This window comes from Penicillium atrosanguineum (assembly GCF_028827265.1).
Source record: "Penicillium atrosanguineum strain IBT 20685 chromosome Unknown utg000001l_segment0_segment0, whole genome shotgun sequence".
Taxonomy (NCBI): domain Eukaryota; kingdom Fungi; phylum Ascomycota; class Eurotiomycetes; order Eurotiales; family Aspergillaceae; genus Penicillium; species Penicillium atrosanguineum.
In genome coordinates, this window is record NW_026623133.1 from 1045875 (window position 1) to 1060340 (window position 14466).

Genomic DNA, 14466 nt, shown 5'->3' on the forward strand with positions numbered 1-14466 from the left:
TAATCCAGCGAAAAGTCATCCCTCGTAGCAGTCGTGTGTCAAATCGTTCAACGTAAATGCATGTTCCGACATGGGTGTGTGGATGCGGCAACATGAGAAAAATAATTAAGAATATGTGATGTGGTCGGGCATATGGTGGCAATTAAAGGTTGTCACAAGTTAAGCTTGGTTACTGTCCTAGGATCGGGAGTAGGGTTTGTTGAGGAGGGCGATCTCGCGGGCGACGGTTGGCCATTCAAGTTCGCGTTTTAGGGGGCCTCGTTTCTTCATTTGATTTTCTTCCCATTGGAGGAGTTCATAGCTAAAGAGTGTAAGTGACTAGAAGGTTTGAGGGGGGGGCGGAGGTCTTCACATAAAGCGGAGATGGGGTTGGATAATCACGTTGAGACGTCTAGCTCGGACAAAGCAACTGGGCGGAGGTTAGTTTAGGACTTGGATTTAGTTTTGTAGACAGGTGGACATACTATGCGTGAGGGAAGGAAAGACGCTTGGTTTTCATCACCTCGGCAATGCAGATGCTGGCGGATCGGGAAACTCCAACGCGGCAGTGAACGAGGGTCGCCTTGCCTTCTTTTTTATCATGTTCTGAAAATTCATCAGTGACACGTTCAACGCAACACATGGACACGAGTCCGATGCATTTCACTCACCGAGGAATTCCAGACACTTGTCGATTTCCTGCCAGAGCGGATCGATACCGTTATCTTGGACGTTGTCAATGTACATGAGGTTCTCTTTACCCCATTTGTCACGAGTTTCCTCGGTCCACGAAACAGGTTCTCCGATGCTCAAAACGCGTCGGATCCCAAGTTCCCGCAACAAATCCGGGTTGTTGGCATGGTTAAGGTTACCCAGGTAAAGGTAGGGCAGAATGCGACTGGGCAAAGATCCATCCATCTTCAAAAACCAGTTTGGATCCCATATCTCTGAGGTGTCAATGTTATGATTTGTCGGACTTTCTTGCAAAAGACGTGACTGAACGTGGCTTAGGAACGCAACGTCCGTTGGATACGCGAAGAAGTTCCGGCCTTTCTGGCAATGCAGACGAAGCCAAGCTTCGTGCGCGGGAACTCCTTCGGCGAACATGAAATATGCAACTGCCAGCAGCGAGCTCTCGGTGTAGCCGTCTGCGCAGTGGATAAAGATTCGACGAGGCTTCTTGCCGGGGTGGGTCATGGCGATGTCGCCATCACGGTCAGCCACTTCGTGGGGCTCGGGATGAGCGAGGTAGTAGATCCATCGGATGGTAGCGACCAAGTCTTCGACTTCGCGCGTATTGCCTGATGGGAGAACAATAGATCCCGACGAGGGGAAATCAATTCGCTGGGGTCCTTTTTCAAGCTTCGCGTCGACCGTGGCCAAGAAACGAGGACCTGGGATACTTGCGAGATCACTTGCCTCGATCATCAGATCGTAGGGATCTATTTCAGGCTTTTCACAATCTCCAGGTCGCAGCATATAATCGGGAGTCGGTCCAAGCCAAACATTTTTTGAGATTTCCGAAGCACGAGACATGCTGCACATCTCCAGACGCTCCCATTGAGAAAAGTCCATGACCCGACCAGTGAGCTGGCCATCTGCAGTGATAGCGACCAGTTGCGGGCGCTTCTTCTCAATATGGTGGAAGGAGCTCGTGACGACAAAGGTGTTGTAAGGCGGACGTTCTTGCATGGGATCATTCTTCATGCGCCAGGCCTGCTGGGCCATCGCGAAGTCCTCTGCTAGGGCAAGGAGCTCCGACTTGCTGGCTTGGTCTTCAGCATAGACCACGATATCCGACATTGCCGCAAGTTTGGCAGTCTGGATTTGGAAGTTTCGAACGGAGAAACCGTCGGGGGGATCGGCCATCAAGAAACGCGATGTGGGTGAAATGACTTCGTTGGGAGCGACGGCACCCTTGATGCGCGCCTTACTCAGATCTCCACCCATCTTGACCACTGTGATACCGCGCCAGCATTTCGGTGCCCGGCGCAGTGATTTCCTGCGGCTTGAGAAAAAGCCCAACTGCAAATGGTTATCCGGGTGGAGACCATGCAGCCAGGGGAACATTTGCGATGGATCGGGCAATGGCTGCGCTGCCATGTGATCGAGCGCTGAGGAGAGGGTTTCGGCATCGATGGCATAAATATTGGGTGCCGGCGGGGACGAAATGCGCACGAAGCCATCTGCCGGGTAGAGGAGAGAAGACGTCTGATCATTGGTGGTGCATCGTGCAGGCGTCTCCTGTGCATCGGAAGGCGGCGGGCCTGTTGGGCACACAGGGAGATGCCTGGTCGGAATCGGGCTCGGTCGTCTGTTGACGGAGATGGCGGATGGGATGGGAGAAGGAGGAGGGGTTGAATGGCGCAGCGGCTGCTGAACAACAACGGTCGCCATGATGGAGAGGCGACGATCGCAAGTGTTGGTAAGTGAGGGGGTTCAATATCACACTATTCGGCAGCGGCGCAACCGGATTACATCCTTTTCGGCAGCGAGAAGAGAGACAGGAAGATGAATGACTACTCAAATATAGAGACAGGAGAAAGAATGTCAAGGGGAGAGGGAGGGGGCAGTGAGAGGTACAAGTACGGGCACGATCATACGACGGAGACCAGGCCAGTAAGGGGCCAGGAATGAATCGGACGTGAATAACAGAGCAGTCTACTTTCTTTCATTTATCTCATCATCGTCATTCCCGGCTTCAGCGACTCCACCGCTCCACTTGGTTATCACGATTAGAACTTGAACCGGCTTTGTACCCTAGTTACTGAAGTGAAAAGGCGTACCCCGCCTGGGACACGCTACTTCATCCACGGGCCACTCTTGGGCGGCGCCTGCAATCTAAGCTCGGGCCCAATCACGGCCCCGGGGAGGCTTCCGATGACGCTGAGATTCCTAGGTCGGTACATGTTATCTTCCCCACCTCGCTAACTCGGTCTGGATTCCTGTCCAACGGGCATCGTCTGTGTGGCCCCATCCACCACCAACAGTCTCTCCCCGCACACTCGATACCCACTCGGAGATGTTTACCCTACAGTGGCAATGTATCCTAGGCCCGACCGTCCATGGAATGTGAGGGTCATCAAACTCAATTTGCTTCGGGCTAAACATTGATTTGGGAAAAGTGGATGCATTGTCTCGAGTGTATAGAAGGCCAGAGTCGTACGTTTGTCGCTGGGTGATGGGCGACCCCGGATCGTCCGTCTGATCCACCTGCAAGTGGGGGATGCAGGAGACCCAACTGTTCGAGACTTTATTTACATCCAAAAACCGGATGAACACGGCCAAAATTAAAAAAAAATCAGTGTCCCCAAACCTAGCACAGATGCAAATGCAAATGCAAATGCAAATGCCTAGGAGACGGGTATCTTGCCAACGACCAAAGAGCCGGTGCCCGAATGAACCCATGCGGGCGTCCAATGTAGCACAAGGAGGGGGGGGGGGGGGAGGGGGCGCGTATCCCCCTCGCGTAATGCTGGTCATTTCACCCACACAACTCTCATCGACGGACTAGCCATTGGTCGGCTAATTCACTCCTAGGCTACTGTAGTAAATGCGGGATGCGGGACATGTCAGGCAAGACTGCGTCGAACCATCGGGCTACGTTCTGTTGATCTTATGTCGATTGTCAGCCGTGTTGATTGGGCTAGCCTTGCGAAGGTTTGGGGGAAGTATCACGGTGGGGATGCTGACAACATCGACCTCTAGTTGCGAGGTTGCCAAGAACTTGGCCCGGTCGTGGGATCGCCTGGTAATTATGTATTATGAACCTGGCTTGAAGGTGAACTATGTTGAGAATGGAACTTGATACACCCGGTTATGATATGCACTGCGCAGCCTCGGGCAGGAACAGAAGCCGTGCGCCGACCGGACCAGCACATTGGCTAAATGTCCTATCCCATGATGAGAATTGTGTTCTCCTTGCCTTGATATATTCAGTTCGGCTAGTATTAGGTTGGGCATTATATTCAAACCCAGATCGCCACCAGTCCCGAGATCCTGGGTTGACTACTATGCTAGTTCCCATAAGAAGATAGGCCAACAAGAAACCCGAAGCTCTCCCAAAAGGCAGCAATGATCGTCGGAAATACTAGCGGCTGCCGACATAAACCTCATGCCCCGGAGAACTTTGTCGATAAAATCCATCAAACCCGACTAGTAAGATAACCTATTAAGGCCTTCTGGCCGGCCGGACCCGCGGGCTACTCGCGTCATGCGGGTAGCTGCTGTATCTTACGATCTTTGCCGACGGTCCTTGCGAGGTACTCCTATTCGGAATTGGGTGTAGAATCTGATACCTTAGCTTTCCACGAACCGGTTTATTGCCAACTCCTCACTGGAGTATTATGGCTTGTGCAGGGCGACGTGGCCGGTAAACAGTGGCCGAGAGGAGAATGCATTATCTATTTTGATGGCAAACATGATAGAAATGCTGCACGGGTTGTCAGCTGCGTCCACATACTTCAACAACGATATCGAAACCAGCAGGATTTCTTTTTTGGTTGGCACCAGTCGGCGCGGTATCATTTCTCTGGTGACTACCAATACATCCGTTGTTGAGCTGGTGCTAGAATCTACCCAACCTTTAAATAAAGCTACGGTGATGCATTTCATTAGTTGGGTTGGGTCTGTCATCTTCCACTTGAATAGGTTTGCCAGTGAGATAGTGAGATGGAGGCTTCAAGGCTAAACATCCTCGAGAACGGTTTCATTGCTGTCAATACCTGTTGGTTTTCCATGCATTTGTCTCAAATATCTACCGTTATTGTTTGATTTTCTTATCAAGAAACAAACGGCCCAGAACTACGCTGCCTTTGATTTTGCCTCTGCATGCAAAAACCACTTCTGAGTCACCGCCGAGTGATATAACGTTGACGCCAGGCCTGAAGTACGGACTCGGATATAGCATCACACTTGTGACACGGGTAGAAGTGATCGAGAGCAGGACATGTTCTCTCTTCGACTAGGAGATCGTCATCGGTATCTCCCAGTGACATGCCGATGTGACGCGCACGCAAAACTATGAAGCGGAATAGGCCCTCGTCGCAGGGCAGAATGGACATGACTCCTTACTCGCAGCCTCGATTCAACGAATTTGTTTTTCTGAACTATGGTAAACTCTGCGCCATAAAATGTACTCTTGGAGGCATTATCCGCGATTGATAATCGGCGATCGGCGCTGGGGCTTCGAGTCAAATGAACCGCGGCTCGGGGTAGATCATCTGGAGGATTCGCTCGGGCTGGAGCCAATACGGTCATTTGTCAGCGATACTGTAAGCCAGAGGCTGTAAGTCACAAGCTCAGATCACCACATCCGCAAGGCCTGCAAGATCAGGCCATGCCTAAACGCGGGAGCTATGAGGGGGCAGGCGTTCGTGGAAGAGAGGTGTTATCGATAAGAGAATTGGTAGGCGGTGGGTTATCAAGGTGTGGCCCAAGCGCGGCGACTCTCGCTTGCGAACGACCAAGTTCTCTCCAGGGATCTCCGGATATCGTATCTTCACTTCTCCACCTCCGTCGCCTTCGCAGAACCAACCTACAACCCGCGAGAGATGATACGCGCTGACCGGTGACGGGCGAATACTCCCCTCCGCTCCCATCCAGTTCCCTCAAGCGGGGTCACCATCCGCCGCGCTTGTATCCACCTTTTGGCAACCCGACCACCTGCGCTTAAAGTCTACCGGCAAGATGGCGATGAATTTCGTGACCTTCAACCAGGACTACAGCTACCTGGCGGTTGGTGAGCTTCCCTCCTGCGCAATGTAGCCTCTATTTCGGTGTTTAACTGACGTCAACCAGCCACCTCCAAGGGATTTCGCATATTCACCACCGAGCCTTTCGCTAAGAGCTATGAGACTAAGGAAGGGAATATCGCGGTGATTGAGATGCTGTTCTCCACATCGTTGGTTGCACTCATCTTATCGCCCCGCCGGCTGCAAATCACAAACACCAAGGTTCGTCGGAGTCTATCAAGGCGCCCGCTATATCAAAATTATTCGGAACTGATCTGATGGCTTTTTTTTTCTCAGCGCCAATGCACGATATGTGAATTGACATTTCCGACGACGGTCTTGGCTGTCAAACTGAATCGCAAACGTCTCGTCATCGTCTTGGAAGATCAGATCTACCTCTATGACATCCAAACGATGAAGCTCTTGTCCACGATCGATACGTCACCGAATCCACACGGTATGCCGCGACGCTAGATCTGATTTTTGCCATAGTCACTGACATAGAACCAGCTATTTGTACCCTAGCACCATCGTCAGACAACTGCTACATAGCATATCCTTTACCCCAGAAAGCCCCGGCATCAATAAAACCTCCAGCACATGCGCCACCAGGAACAACGCATGTCTCGCCAACCACCGGAGACGTTCTAATATTTGATGCGCAGAAACTCGAAGCGATCAATGTTATCGAGGCTCACCGTTCTCCGTTGGCCTGCATTTCTTTGAACAGCGAAGGGACACTGCTGGCAACGGCCTCGGACAAAGGCACGATCATCCGCGTTTTCTCAGTTCCCGATGGTCACAAGCTCTACCAGTTCCGACGTGGGTCCATGCCTTCGCGCATCTTTAGCATGTCCTTCAACACCACATCAACCCTTCTTTGCGTCTCCTCTTCCACCGAAACCATTCATCTCTTCAAACTGAGCCAGCAAGGTCCACCCTCCGAAGGCTCTCCTCCATCGCATTCCTCCATCGGCCGCGAGTCATCTCTCGGAGCCAGCCAATTTGGAAGCTCGCATGAGTCCGATGAAGGAGGCGGCGAGACAAGCGCGGACTTGGCGGCCCGAAAGCACAATGGTACATTGATAGGGATGCTTCGCCGAACATCTCAAAATGTCGGTGGGGCCGTGGCTTCAAGAATGGGCGGATACCTGCCCAAGGGCGTGAGTGAGATGTGGGAACCAGCGCGAGACTTTGCCTGGATCAAGATTCCACGATCCAGCCAAGCGCAAGGTGGGAATGGGGGTCCCGGTCCTCTTCGGAGTGTTGTTGCTATGAGCAATAGCTCTCCGCAAGTAATGGTTGTGACCAGCGATGGGAACTTTTACGTTTTCAACATCGACCTGTCCAAGGGTGGGGAAGGAACCCTCACGAAGCAATATTCGTAAGTTTCGACGCACGCCTCTATTTGATAGGGCTTCACTAATCGATACTTAGGGTGGTAGATTCGAATGACCGGCTAGGAAATCCACAGATGGATTTCTGAGGGCAAGGTTTCCCTTGACTCCATGATGACAATGTCTCTTTGCCTAGTCGAATCACGACTTCGTAAATCACTTGTTGGCCACCTCTCCATACACAACCTCACAGACAAGAGACTACTCGCGTTCCCTTTTCCACTTCCCTCTTGGAAAAAGACACAAGAGCCTTGCTCCCCAGGTGTTTCTTTCCTTCATGACTTTTGCTCTGCACATTGCTCTCGGCCTCTTTCGGCCCCATTCCCCTCGTTCTGAGCATTAGCGATTCGATTCTCCGTTTGGCGTTAGCATCCATGCTTTGTGTTCGTTATGTTTCATTCCTGGTAGATTCCTTTTTTTTTTGTACATGTGGCGAGTGATTGACAGCCTCAATATCCCGTTGATAGTTATTCATTACTTGAATGCAGTTCATTGATATGACCAATTCACTATTCTGATTTCCTCCAAGCGATATCGGTATCTTGCTCATGATAGGCATGAGTAATTCCTCTGTTTAATGGGCAACACATGCACTGTGCGAAGTACACGGGCCCAATACCGGTGTTGTCGCCTTTTCTTAGTCAGGTCATTGGATTTGAGAATGGAGATGGCCAATGAAGCTCAGCGGATCGTACCAACTAGTATCTATCTCTATCTCTAATCTATGTACGTATATCTGTATGTCTATGTCTATGTCCATGGTGTTATTAACATTTACTCGAGGCTTATGCATGCACGGCGGCAAGCGGCGGCTTTCTCGGTGGCCACCTCCGGGCCTAGCTTGCCCATCACGGCAGGCTCCGCGTCCCCTCGGCCCAAAGTGGGTCAACAAAGTACACCAAACCGTGCCCGATAGCAGCGGCGAGTGGTCCAACCTACGTAAGGTTAAACAAGCTCTTTATAACAAAAACCAATGGATGTAGGTGGAAGGCAGACTTACCCAGTGGATCCAGTGATAGGAAGGGAATTCCGACGCCACATAAGCACCGAAACATCTAGCTGGGTTAAGACCTGCATGAACCGGGTTACTTAAACGCGCCCCCCCCCCACGAATCCACTTCTTTCTAGAACTTACTCGCTCCAATATACCCTTCACGGGTGAAGGCTGTGCCCCAGCTGACGATTCCCAGAACGATCCCCACAAACCACGGAGCCGTGGCGTGGCCAAAGACATTAGCCTGTCGTGGATCTAGAGCAACGCCAAAGGCCAGGAAAATAAGAACTAGGCACGCGATAAATTCAATCACGAGGCCGTCTTTGGGCTCTACCATTGATGTATCGATGTGGCATCCTCCTATGGTAATTTCTCGACTCCCATACGCACTGTGTAGCATGAAACCAGCTAAGGCTCCGCCGAAAGTCTGCCCAATCAAGTACAAGACCATGCGCGGGAAGGAGATGATGCGCGCAAAGAATATGGCTAGTGTAATGGTCGGGCTAATATGGCCTCCACTCGATGGAGAAAAGGTATAGATCAGGAGCGGAGTCAAGAGGAGATTGGTGATGCCTCCGAAGAGTGGAGAGAAGAAGGTGACAGTAGCGTAAACACCGGCCTGGGTCTTCGGGGAAGTCGTCGCAGTAAGTGGATGCGTCGTGACCCAGCACGAGATAAACACGTTCATCATACTAGCTAAACACAGCCATTAAGATTAGCCTCAAACGTCCTGCAATTAGAGGTAGAGTAAGTAGCAGAATTTTCTGCCCTTGGACAACTCCAGAAAAAATGAACTCACCAACACATTCCAGCATCGCAAACTTGTATAGATCGGGACTTAGAAACCCGCGCAAATCAAAAACCTCGGCCAACGTCATACACGGTGCAGCGTCGGGCACCTTTTCCAGAACTTCCACATTCCGGGGATCATTGCGATCGACAATAAAGTCCTGATTACCGCCGAGCCGCCCAGCGAAGGGAGCTATGGCCGGCTCCAGATACGGGTGATCGTCCTTGGTATCGAGTTCATGCTGGGGAAGATAAGCCACCATATTGAGTTTCAGGGCGCGATTAGGCAATCGACGTGAGGCGATCCTTGGCTCTGCAGTTCACCGAGTCAACGTAACGGAATGAAGCGCCACATTGGGATTATTGTGGGTCCGGCTACAGGGACGTTGTTTTTAGACCGCCTTTCATATTAGGTCTGGAGCTCGACCGGGAATATACATAATATAGAAGGATTACTAGTCTTCTTCATCTTTGTCCGCAAGAGGTTGTCTGATAGTGCTTTAGTCTATATAGATCTTCAGATTTAGTCTGATTAGCCAAATATGTCATTAAGTTAGATCGCTGTGACGGCAGTATAACCTTTGAAGGGGAAGGCGGTACAAGAATAGCGTGTGTCTCGAACATGTCCCGTTTCTTGTGGATGAGTCAGCGCATAGACTTTCTCCATCCGGTCAGTTTTCCCTTTTCGGGATCAATGTTGGCCGAATTGGCCGGCCGGCGAACTTGATTAATTGGATTTTTTTTTTCGTAGCTTATTTCGATTAACATATCGTAGGGGATTTTCCTTAGATTATAGAATTACTCTCTTACCACCCCGGATTATCGATATTTAGTGTACTGCATTTGTAACGAGAACGAAAATCATCAATAGCCCCTCGAGCCCCTATTGAGATATCACAGATAAGCCCCTATCTGGAGTAATCGACGATGCTAATTCTCAAGTGTGCACGGTCAAGATCATGACTGCCACACTTCGATAGAGATGATCCGACTGTTTCCATGATTAATATGAATCACATCGGCTCCATCTATCATTGATTTCCTTACGTACAAAATATAGAGTTGGAGATCTCCACGGGATATTAGTCAAGGAAATGGCTCGGCACCTGTAGGACCTCTCCGAGCGTGGCATTTCTTCTCGGATAGTCCCACGGTCTGATACATGCTCAATCAGTTGCTCATTTCCATGACATTTGGCTATTGGTAAATGGGGTTGAACGCTGAAGATTGCCAAATTTGATGCTCCGTCTTTGTAAACCGTATCAACCACGCCATCTACCACGTGCCCGAATATGTTTTTGCCACCATTTGGAGTGTTGACAGAATACCAAATCTCCATTATTTGAATCTTATCATGTACATGCCCAGGCACTTGGTATACATCATCTTCTAATATCTCACGTTCTCAAACAACATCTGGAGCATTTATTGTCGGAAAGATGAAATGCAGTGCCTCCAAGATATGCATGGGCAAGTGTGCATGTAATGACAAGTATGAACTCGGGGACACTCAAATGTGAATGTTATGTAGAGCCGGACGAAGAATATCATACAAGTTATTCTAAATAAGCGGCCATGACTTGTCTGATTCCCTAAGAAGTATATGAGGTAATCTTCAAGACACCTTGGAAAAGCAATCTTAGAACAACAGAGGTCCTAAAAAGAGCCTTGGAGAGATGCCCCAAAACATAACGAGGAAGAACTAAAGAATCAATGTGTAGGCCTCCCTTTGGAATACCTAGGTATCTTCTTGGCGGGCTGTATGGGCATTGGCCAAATAAACCTGATCGACACCAAGCAGGCACCTGGAAAGCCCGAACATTAGATCATGAAAGGCACGAGATTCTAGACCCAGTCCGCAGCAATTACCATGTGGGGCAAGCCAAAGCATACATTCCGGTGGCTTATAATACCATTGAGACAGTCAGCTGTCTCGTCTGGAGAACACAGGTAGTGATCTAGTATGCGGAGAATCACTCAAGGTGCATACAGTAGGGGGATGTCTCCTTTTGCATTGAGACCAACTGAGATATTTCTCGCTGGCGTCGTGTCTACAAGTTCTAATGATTGATGAATTAAGATGCGGGAACCCGGGCACAATATTCGACGTCAAACATCCAGTCATTGCCCCAACTAGGCTCACGATGGTTCGTATCATTAGGTAGGTGGAAGGCAAGACATGCAGCCAAGTGCCACAAGTCCTCTCCAAAGGCCAATATGTCAGTACTTATATACATCAAAAAAGACATTATCCCACAGAAGCTCTAGAAATTGCGGCGAAATTTTTGAGGAATGTTGACTTCCACGATTTGCATCGTCTCGAGTTTCTCGAGCCTCATCTCAGCCGCTTCCATCTCGTCATGCCTCCTGAAGTGCTCAATATCCTGGGGGTGGGTCAAGTCCTCCTCCTTTGCGTCGTCTCCGTGGAATTTCTCGAAGTGGTGAATCTCGTATTCATACTCCATATCGCCATGGTGTCCGGGTCCATATCCGAGGTCGGGCAGGCGCACGCCGTCGGCGATTGCCTTCATCCAGGCTTCACGGGTAATGAAGCCGGTGTGAGAAGCGTCAAAGAGATCAAAAACAGTGCGGACAGCGGCCTGTTTGCTGGATTCGCTTACGCCGTTGTTGGATTCATCGTCGAGACCGTACGTCTTACGGACTTCGTCGACAGACCATGACCCGGAGGAATCGTAATCGTGAAGCAAGAAGAATGAGCCTGCATCGAAGGATTCGATATGATGTTCCTCTAAAACCATTTTTAGCAACCTTTCGCGTGCTTTGATCTTAAAATCGTACCCATCATGTGTCTCGTGGCCCAATCGTCGGACGGCGGTTGGTCGCTCGAATGAGAGCCATGGGCATTTGCGAGGCCGCTACCGATAGCGAGCACCCCGGCGACAAAGCAGATTAAGCGACCGGCCATTGTAGAAGGTAGTTGACGGGGAACTGGGGACATGTATCCTTGACCCCGGAACAGGAGATGCAAGCGGGCAAGCTTGTTTGCAGTGTTTGCACCGGCATTTTACGTTGCCGGAATTTCTCGCATTGCACCATTGATTGTTTCCTCAACTCCATTGCAGCATCGGACTCTGCAGGGGGTCTAATTGACCCTTTTCCTTACTCTTGTACTACATGTGCTTACCAGATATGATCCGATAATGCAGAACTTGTGGTCCCGCGCTGCACGGTCGCAGTCGTCCTGCCGCTGTGTTTCGTGTTTGAGTACGACTGCCAGCGGAGTCACTTCGCGGTCGGCAGGCGCTGCCAGCAAGAAGAAACTTCGAATTGGAAACTCGGTGACCGCGCTATACACGAGCATCTTCGCCGCCGCCGCCCTTGCCGATGCCAGAGCAAAGAGTCAACGTCGACATGACTGGGAGGAAAAGATCGCGGCTGTTAAGGCCGAGGTGAATGAGTTGGTGGATGAGGAACAGCGACTTTTGGAATCATTGGAGACACGGAGGAGAACTACCCGGGGGATCAACCGATTGCTACAGTTCAAAGGGCTCGGAGCCGTTACGAACCTTTCTCCCGTGCCCCGACGAGTCACGCCGAACCAGCCAACAAGGTCCTTCCATACGGAGCGCAGTTTACTCAGCGCTGCCAACGCACAATTACTCGAGTCTGCGCTAGCAGAGGAAGCCAGCAGTTTCAAAAATGCCGCCGAAGCTGAAACTGATGACAATGGCATGGAGGATGAAGCGTTACCGAGCTGGGCCCATGACGAACCCTTGCGCGTGAAAGCTATTCAGAAGCTTGCAGTGAGACAATTCGCCATCCGTCTTCTTCTGCGGCCGATTATCGCCCATCGTTATTCCGGGGTATCGATGAATTACGCTGCCGATTTTGACCTGCCTCAAATTAACACCCCAAAGCTTTTGGAGGAACTCAACACCGTCCGACATCGAATCAGGGCCCTGAAGACTAATAGATATGCGCATTATGACGATGTGATTGGTGATTATGCTTCAATACAGCATGAAGATTGTCGGAAAGACACCGAGCGACTTGATGCAGAGCTGAATCGGGACATCGAGCTATATACGAAAGAGCAGATGTCTCTGCAAGAACTCCTCATGCGGGTATCCAGCAATCTACTCGCTTCGGCCGAGCCGGACCGGACCGCTGCTTTCCGATACATTCTCATTGCTTTCTCGCAAGCCAAGCAGAACGACGTGAATGACCTTCTCCTCCGCGCCCTTCTTCCAAACGGGTTCAATATGAGCACGTCGCTCATCATCACAATTATTTCGTTCTTCCGCAAGTCCAAAAACCTCAAGGACTTTGATCTTTTCCTTCGGATGCTCAGTGGCAACGGCGTCTACTCTTTGAACCTAGGGTCTCTTGGTCGGTACCGAGCTCGGAAGGTGAATGGCTTAGAAATTGTCGTCCCACCGCTTGACAGCAACAACCCCGTCATCTATTGCGAGCTAATCGCCGCTGCATTGCGTTTCGACCAACCGGACCGAGCTGACGCCTGGCTTCAAGCAGCGCGGAGGGTCGGCTTCTTTGATAACTTCACAACACTGTTCTACTACATCCGATTTTACAGCATCAGACAAGATTGGGAGAAAGGTATTAACGCATTAAGGAGAGCCAGCACCTTTTTGGTCTCCTCAACCGACCACCAGAGCCACATGGTTGAACGTCTGCTCATGCTGATGGTCCACCTCTGTGACTCCTGCGGCAAAAAGGAGGTTTCAGAAGTCTTAATCACAGCTGCTATGCGCAGTGGATTTGACCCGGCTATTCCGTCTTTGCAAAGTGATGTTCTGCCTATTGTGGATCGCGATTTCGCAAGGTGGACCGAGGCCGCTAAATTATCACCCAGAGAGAACGCTGGTCGACCCCTGTGGAAGAAGTGCTTTGACTTTGTCAACGACTTCGGCGAAGAATTAAACGAATTCGAAGCAGAGAACCACGCATTAGCGTTAGATCGCGCCAGCTGGCTTGCTCTTCATGGACAGGATGCATTTTCCACTACTCTTGCCGGCAATACATTACACGACAATATCGGAAAAGAAGCGAAGCCAACTGTGATATCCTCGTCAGCCACGTTGCGGTCCATGAACAGTCCGCGAAAGGCACAAACTGACGAGATGGCCAGCCTGAGGAACGAAGTCGACCAGCTTCGCGGCCTAGTCTTTGAACTCCGCAGACATCACATCGAATCTTCAATCAAAGAAGAAATCCACGAAGTCGAGCAAGAAGCCCCCTTTTCACAACCCGCCACTTCATCCCACCCCGCCCTTGAAACCTCCAACACTCCTAAGAATGTCGAGTTCGAACGGATATCCGAAATGATCGACAGTGGCCGCACGCTGCCTCCATCGGAAGTCAATTCTCGGCCATTCACACGGCGATTCCCCAAGAAGGACACGCCGACTTCCGATACCCTAGCGCAAGCGGATCGACCCAAGGGATTTCGCACTATTGCCAGTGCCATGGCCAAGAAAACCGCTCGACAGAAATGAGCAGAGTGCTAGCGCGGGAGATCCAATGTTTATTTATTCTTGTACATTACAATATACCTACACTCTCATTGAGAGGTTCAATGCCAATAGACGAGATG

General features: G+C 50.6%; 5 protein-coding genes across 5 annotated transcripts; 2 read left to right on the top strand and 3 right to left on the bottom strand.

Moving 5' to 3' along the window:
* Nucleotides 1-177: 177 nt before the first annotated feature.
* On the bottom strand, nucleotides 178-2376 carry pps1 (tyrosine/serine/threonine protein phosphatase PPS1; the record flags this gene model as incomplete). The annotated part of the gene is made up of 3 exons (XM_056880450.1): nucleotides 178-301; nucleotides 465-585; nucleotides 651-2376. The coding sequence occupies 3 exons, from the start codon at nucleotides 2374-2376 to the stop codon at nucleotides 178-180; spliced, it is 1971 nt and encodes a 656-aa protein (XP_056745688.1).
* A 3291-nt stretch (nucleotides 2377-5667) lies between these two features.
* N7443_000395 (phosphoinositide binding protein ATG18) lies at nucleotides 5668-7197 on the top strand (the record flags this gene model as incomplete). The annotated part of the gene is made up of 5 exons (XM_056880451.1): nucleotides 5668-5719; nucleotides 5779-5933; nucleotides 6009-6168; nucleotides 6237-7095; nucleotides 7149-7197. 5 exons carry the CDS (start codon nucleotides 5668-5670, stop codon nucleotides 7195-7197), a joined length of 1275 nt encoding a protein of 424 aa, XP_056745689.1.
* Nucleotides 7198-7956: 759 nt separating this feature from the next.
* Nucleotides 7957-9154, bottom strand: N7443_000396 (uncharacterized protein; the record flags this gene model as incomplete). Its single annotated transcript, XM_056880452.1, has 4 exons — nucleotides 7957-8043; nucleotides 8109-8179; nucleotides 8244-8798; nucleotides 8902-9154. 4 exons carry the CDS (start codon nucleotides 9152-9154, stop codon nucleotides 7957-7959), a joined length of 966 nt encoding a protein of 321 aa, XP_056745690.1.
* A 2001-nt stretch (nucleotides 9155-11155) lies between these two features.
* N7443_000397 (nucleobindin SSP120) lies at nucleotides 11156-11817 on the bottom strand (the record flags this gene model as incomplete). Its single annotated transcript, XM_056880453.1, has 2 exons — nucleotides 11156-11640; nucleotides 11691-11817. The coding sequence occupies 2 exons, from the start codon at nucleotides 11815-11817 to the stop codon at nucleotides 11156-11158; spliced, it is 612 nt and encodes a 203-aa protein (XP_056745691.1).
* Nucleotides 11818-12052: 235 nt separating this feature from the next.
* Nucleotides 12053-14368, top strand: N7443_000398 (uncharacterized protein; the record flags this gene model as incomplete). The annotated part of the gene is made up of 1 exon (XM_056880454.1): nucleotides 12053-14368. One exon carries the CDS (start codon nucleotides 12053-12055, stop codon nucleotides 14366-14368), a length of 2316 nt encoding a protein of 771 aa, XP_056745692.1.
* Between the last annotated feature and the right edge of the window lie 98 nt (nucleotides 14369-14466).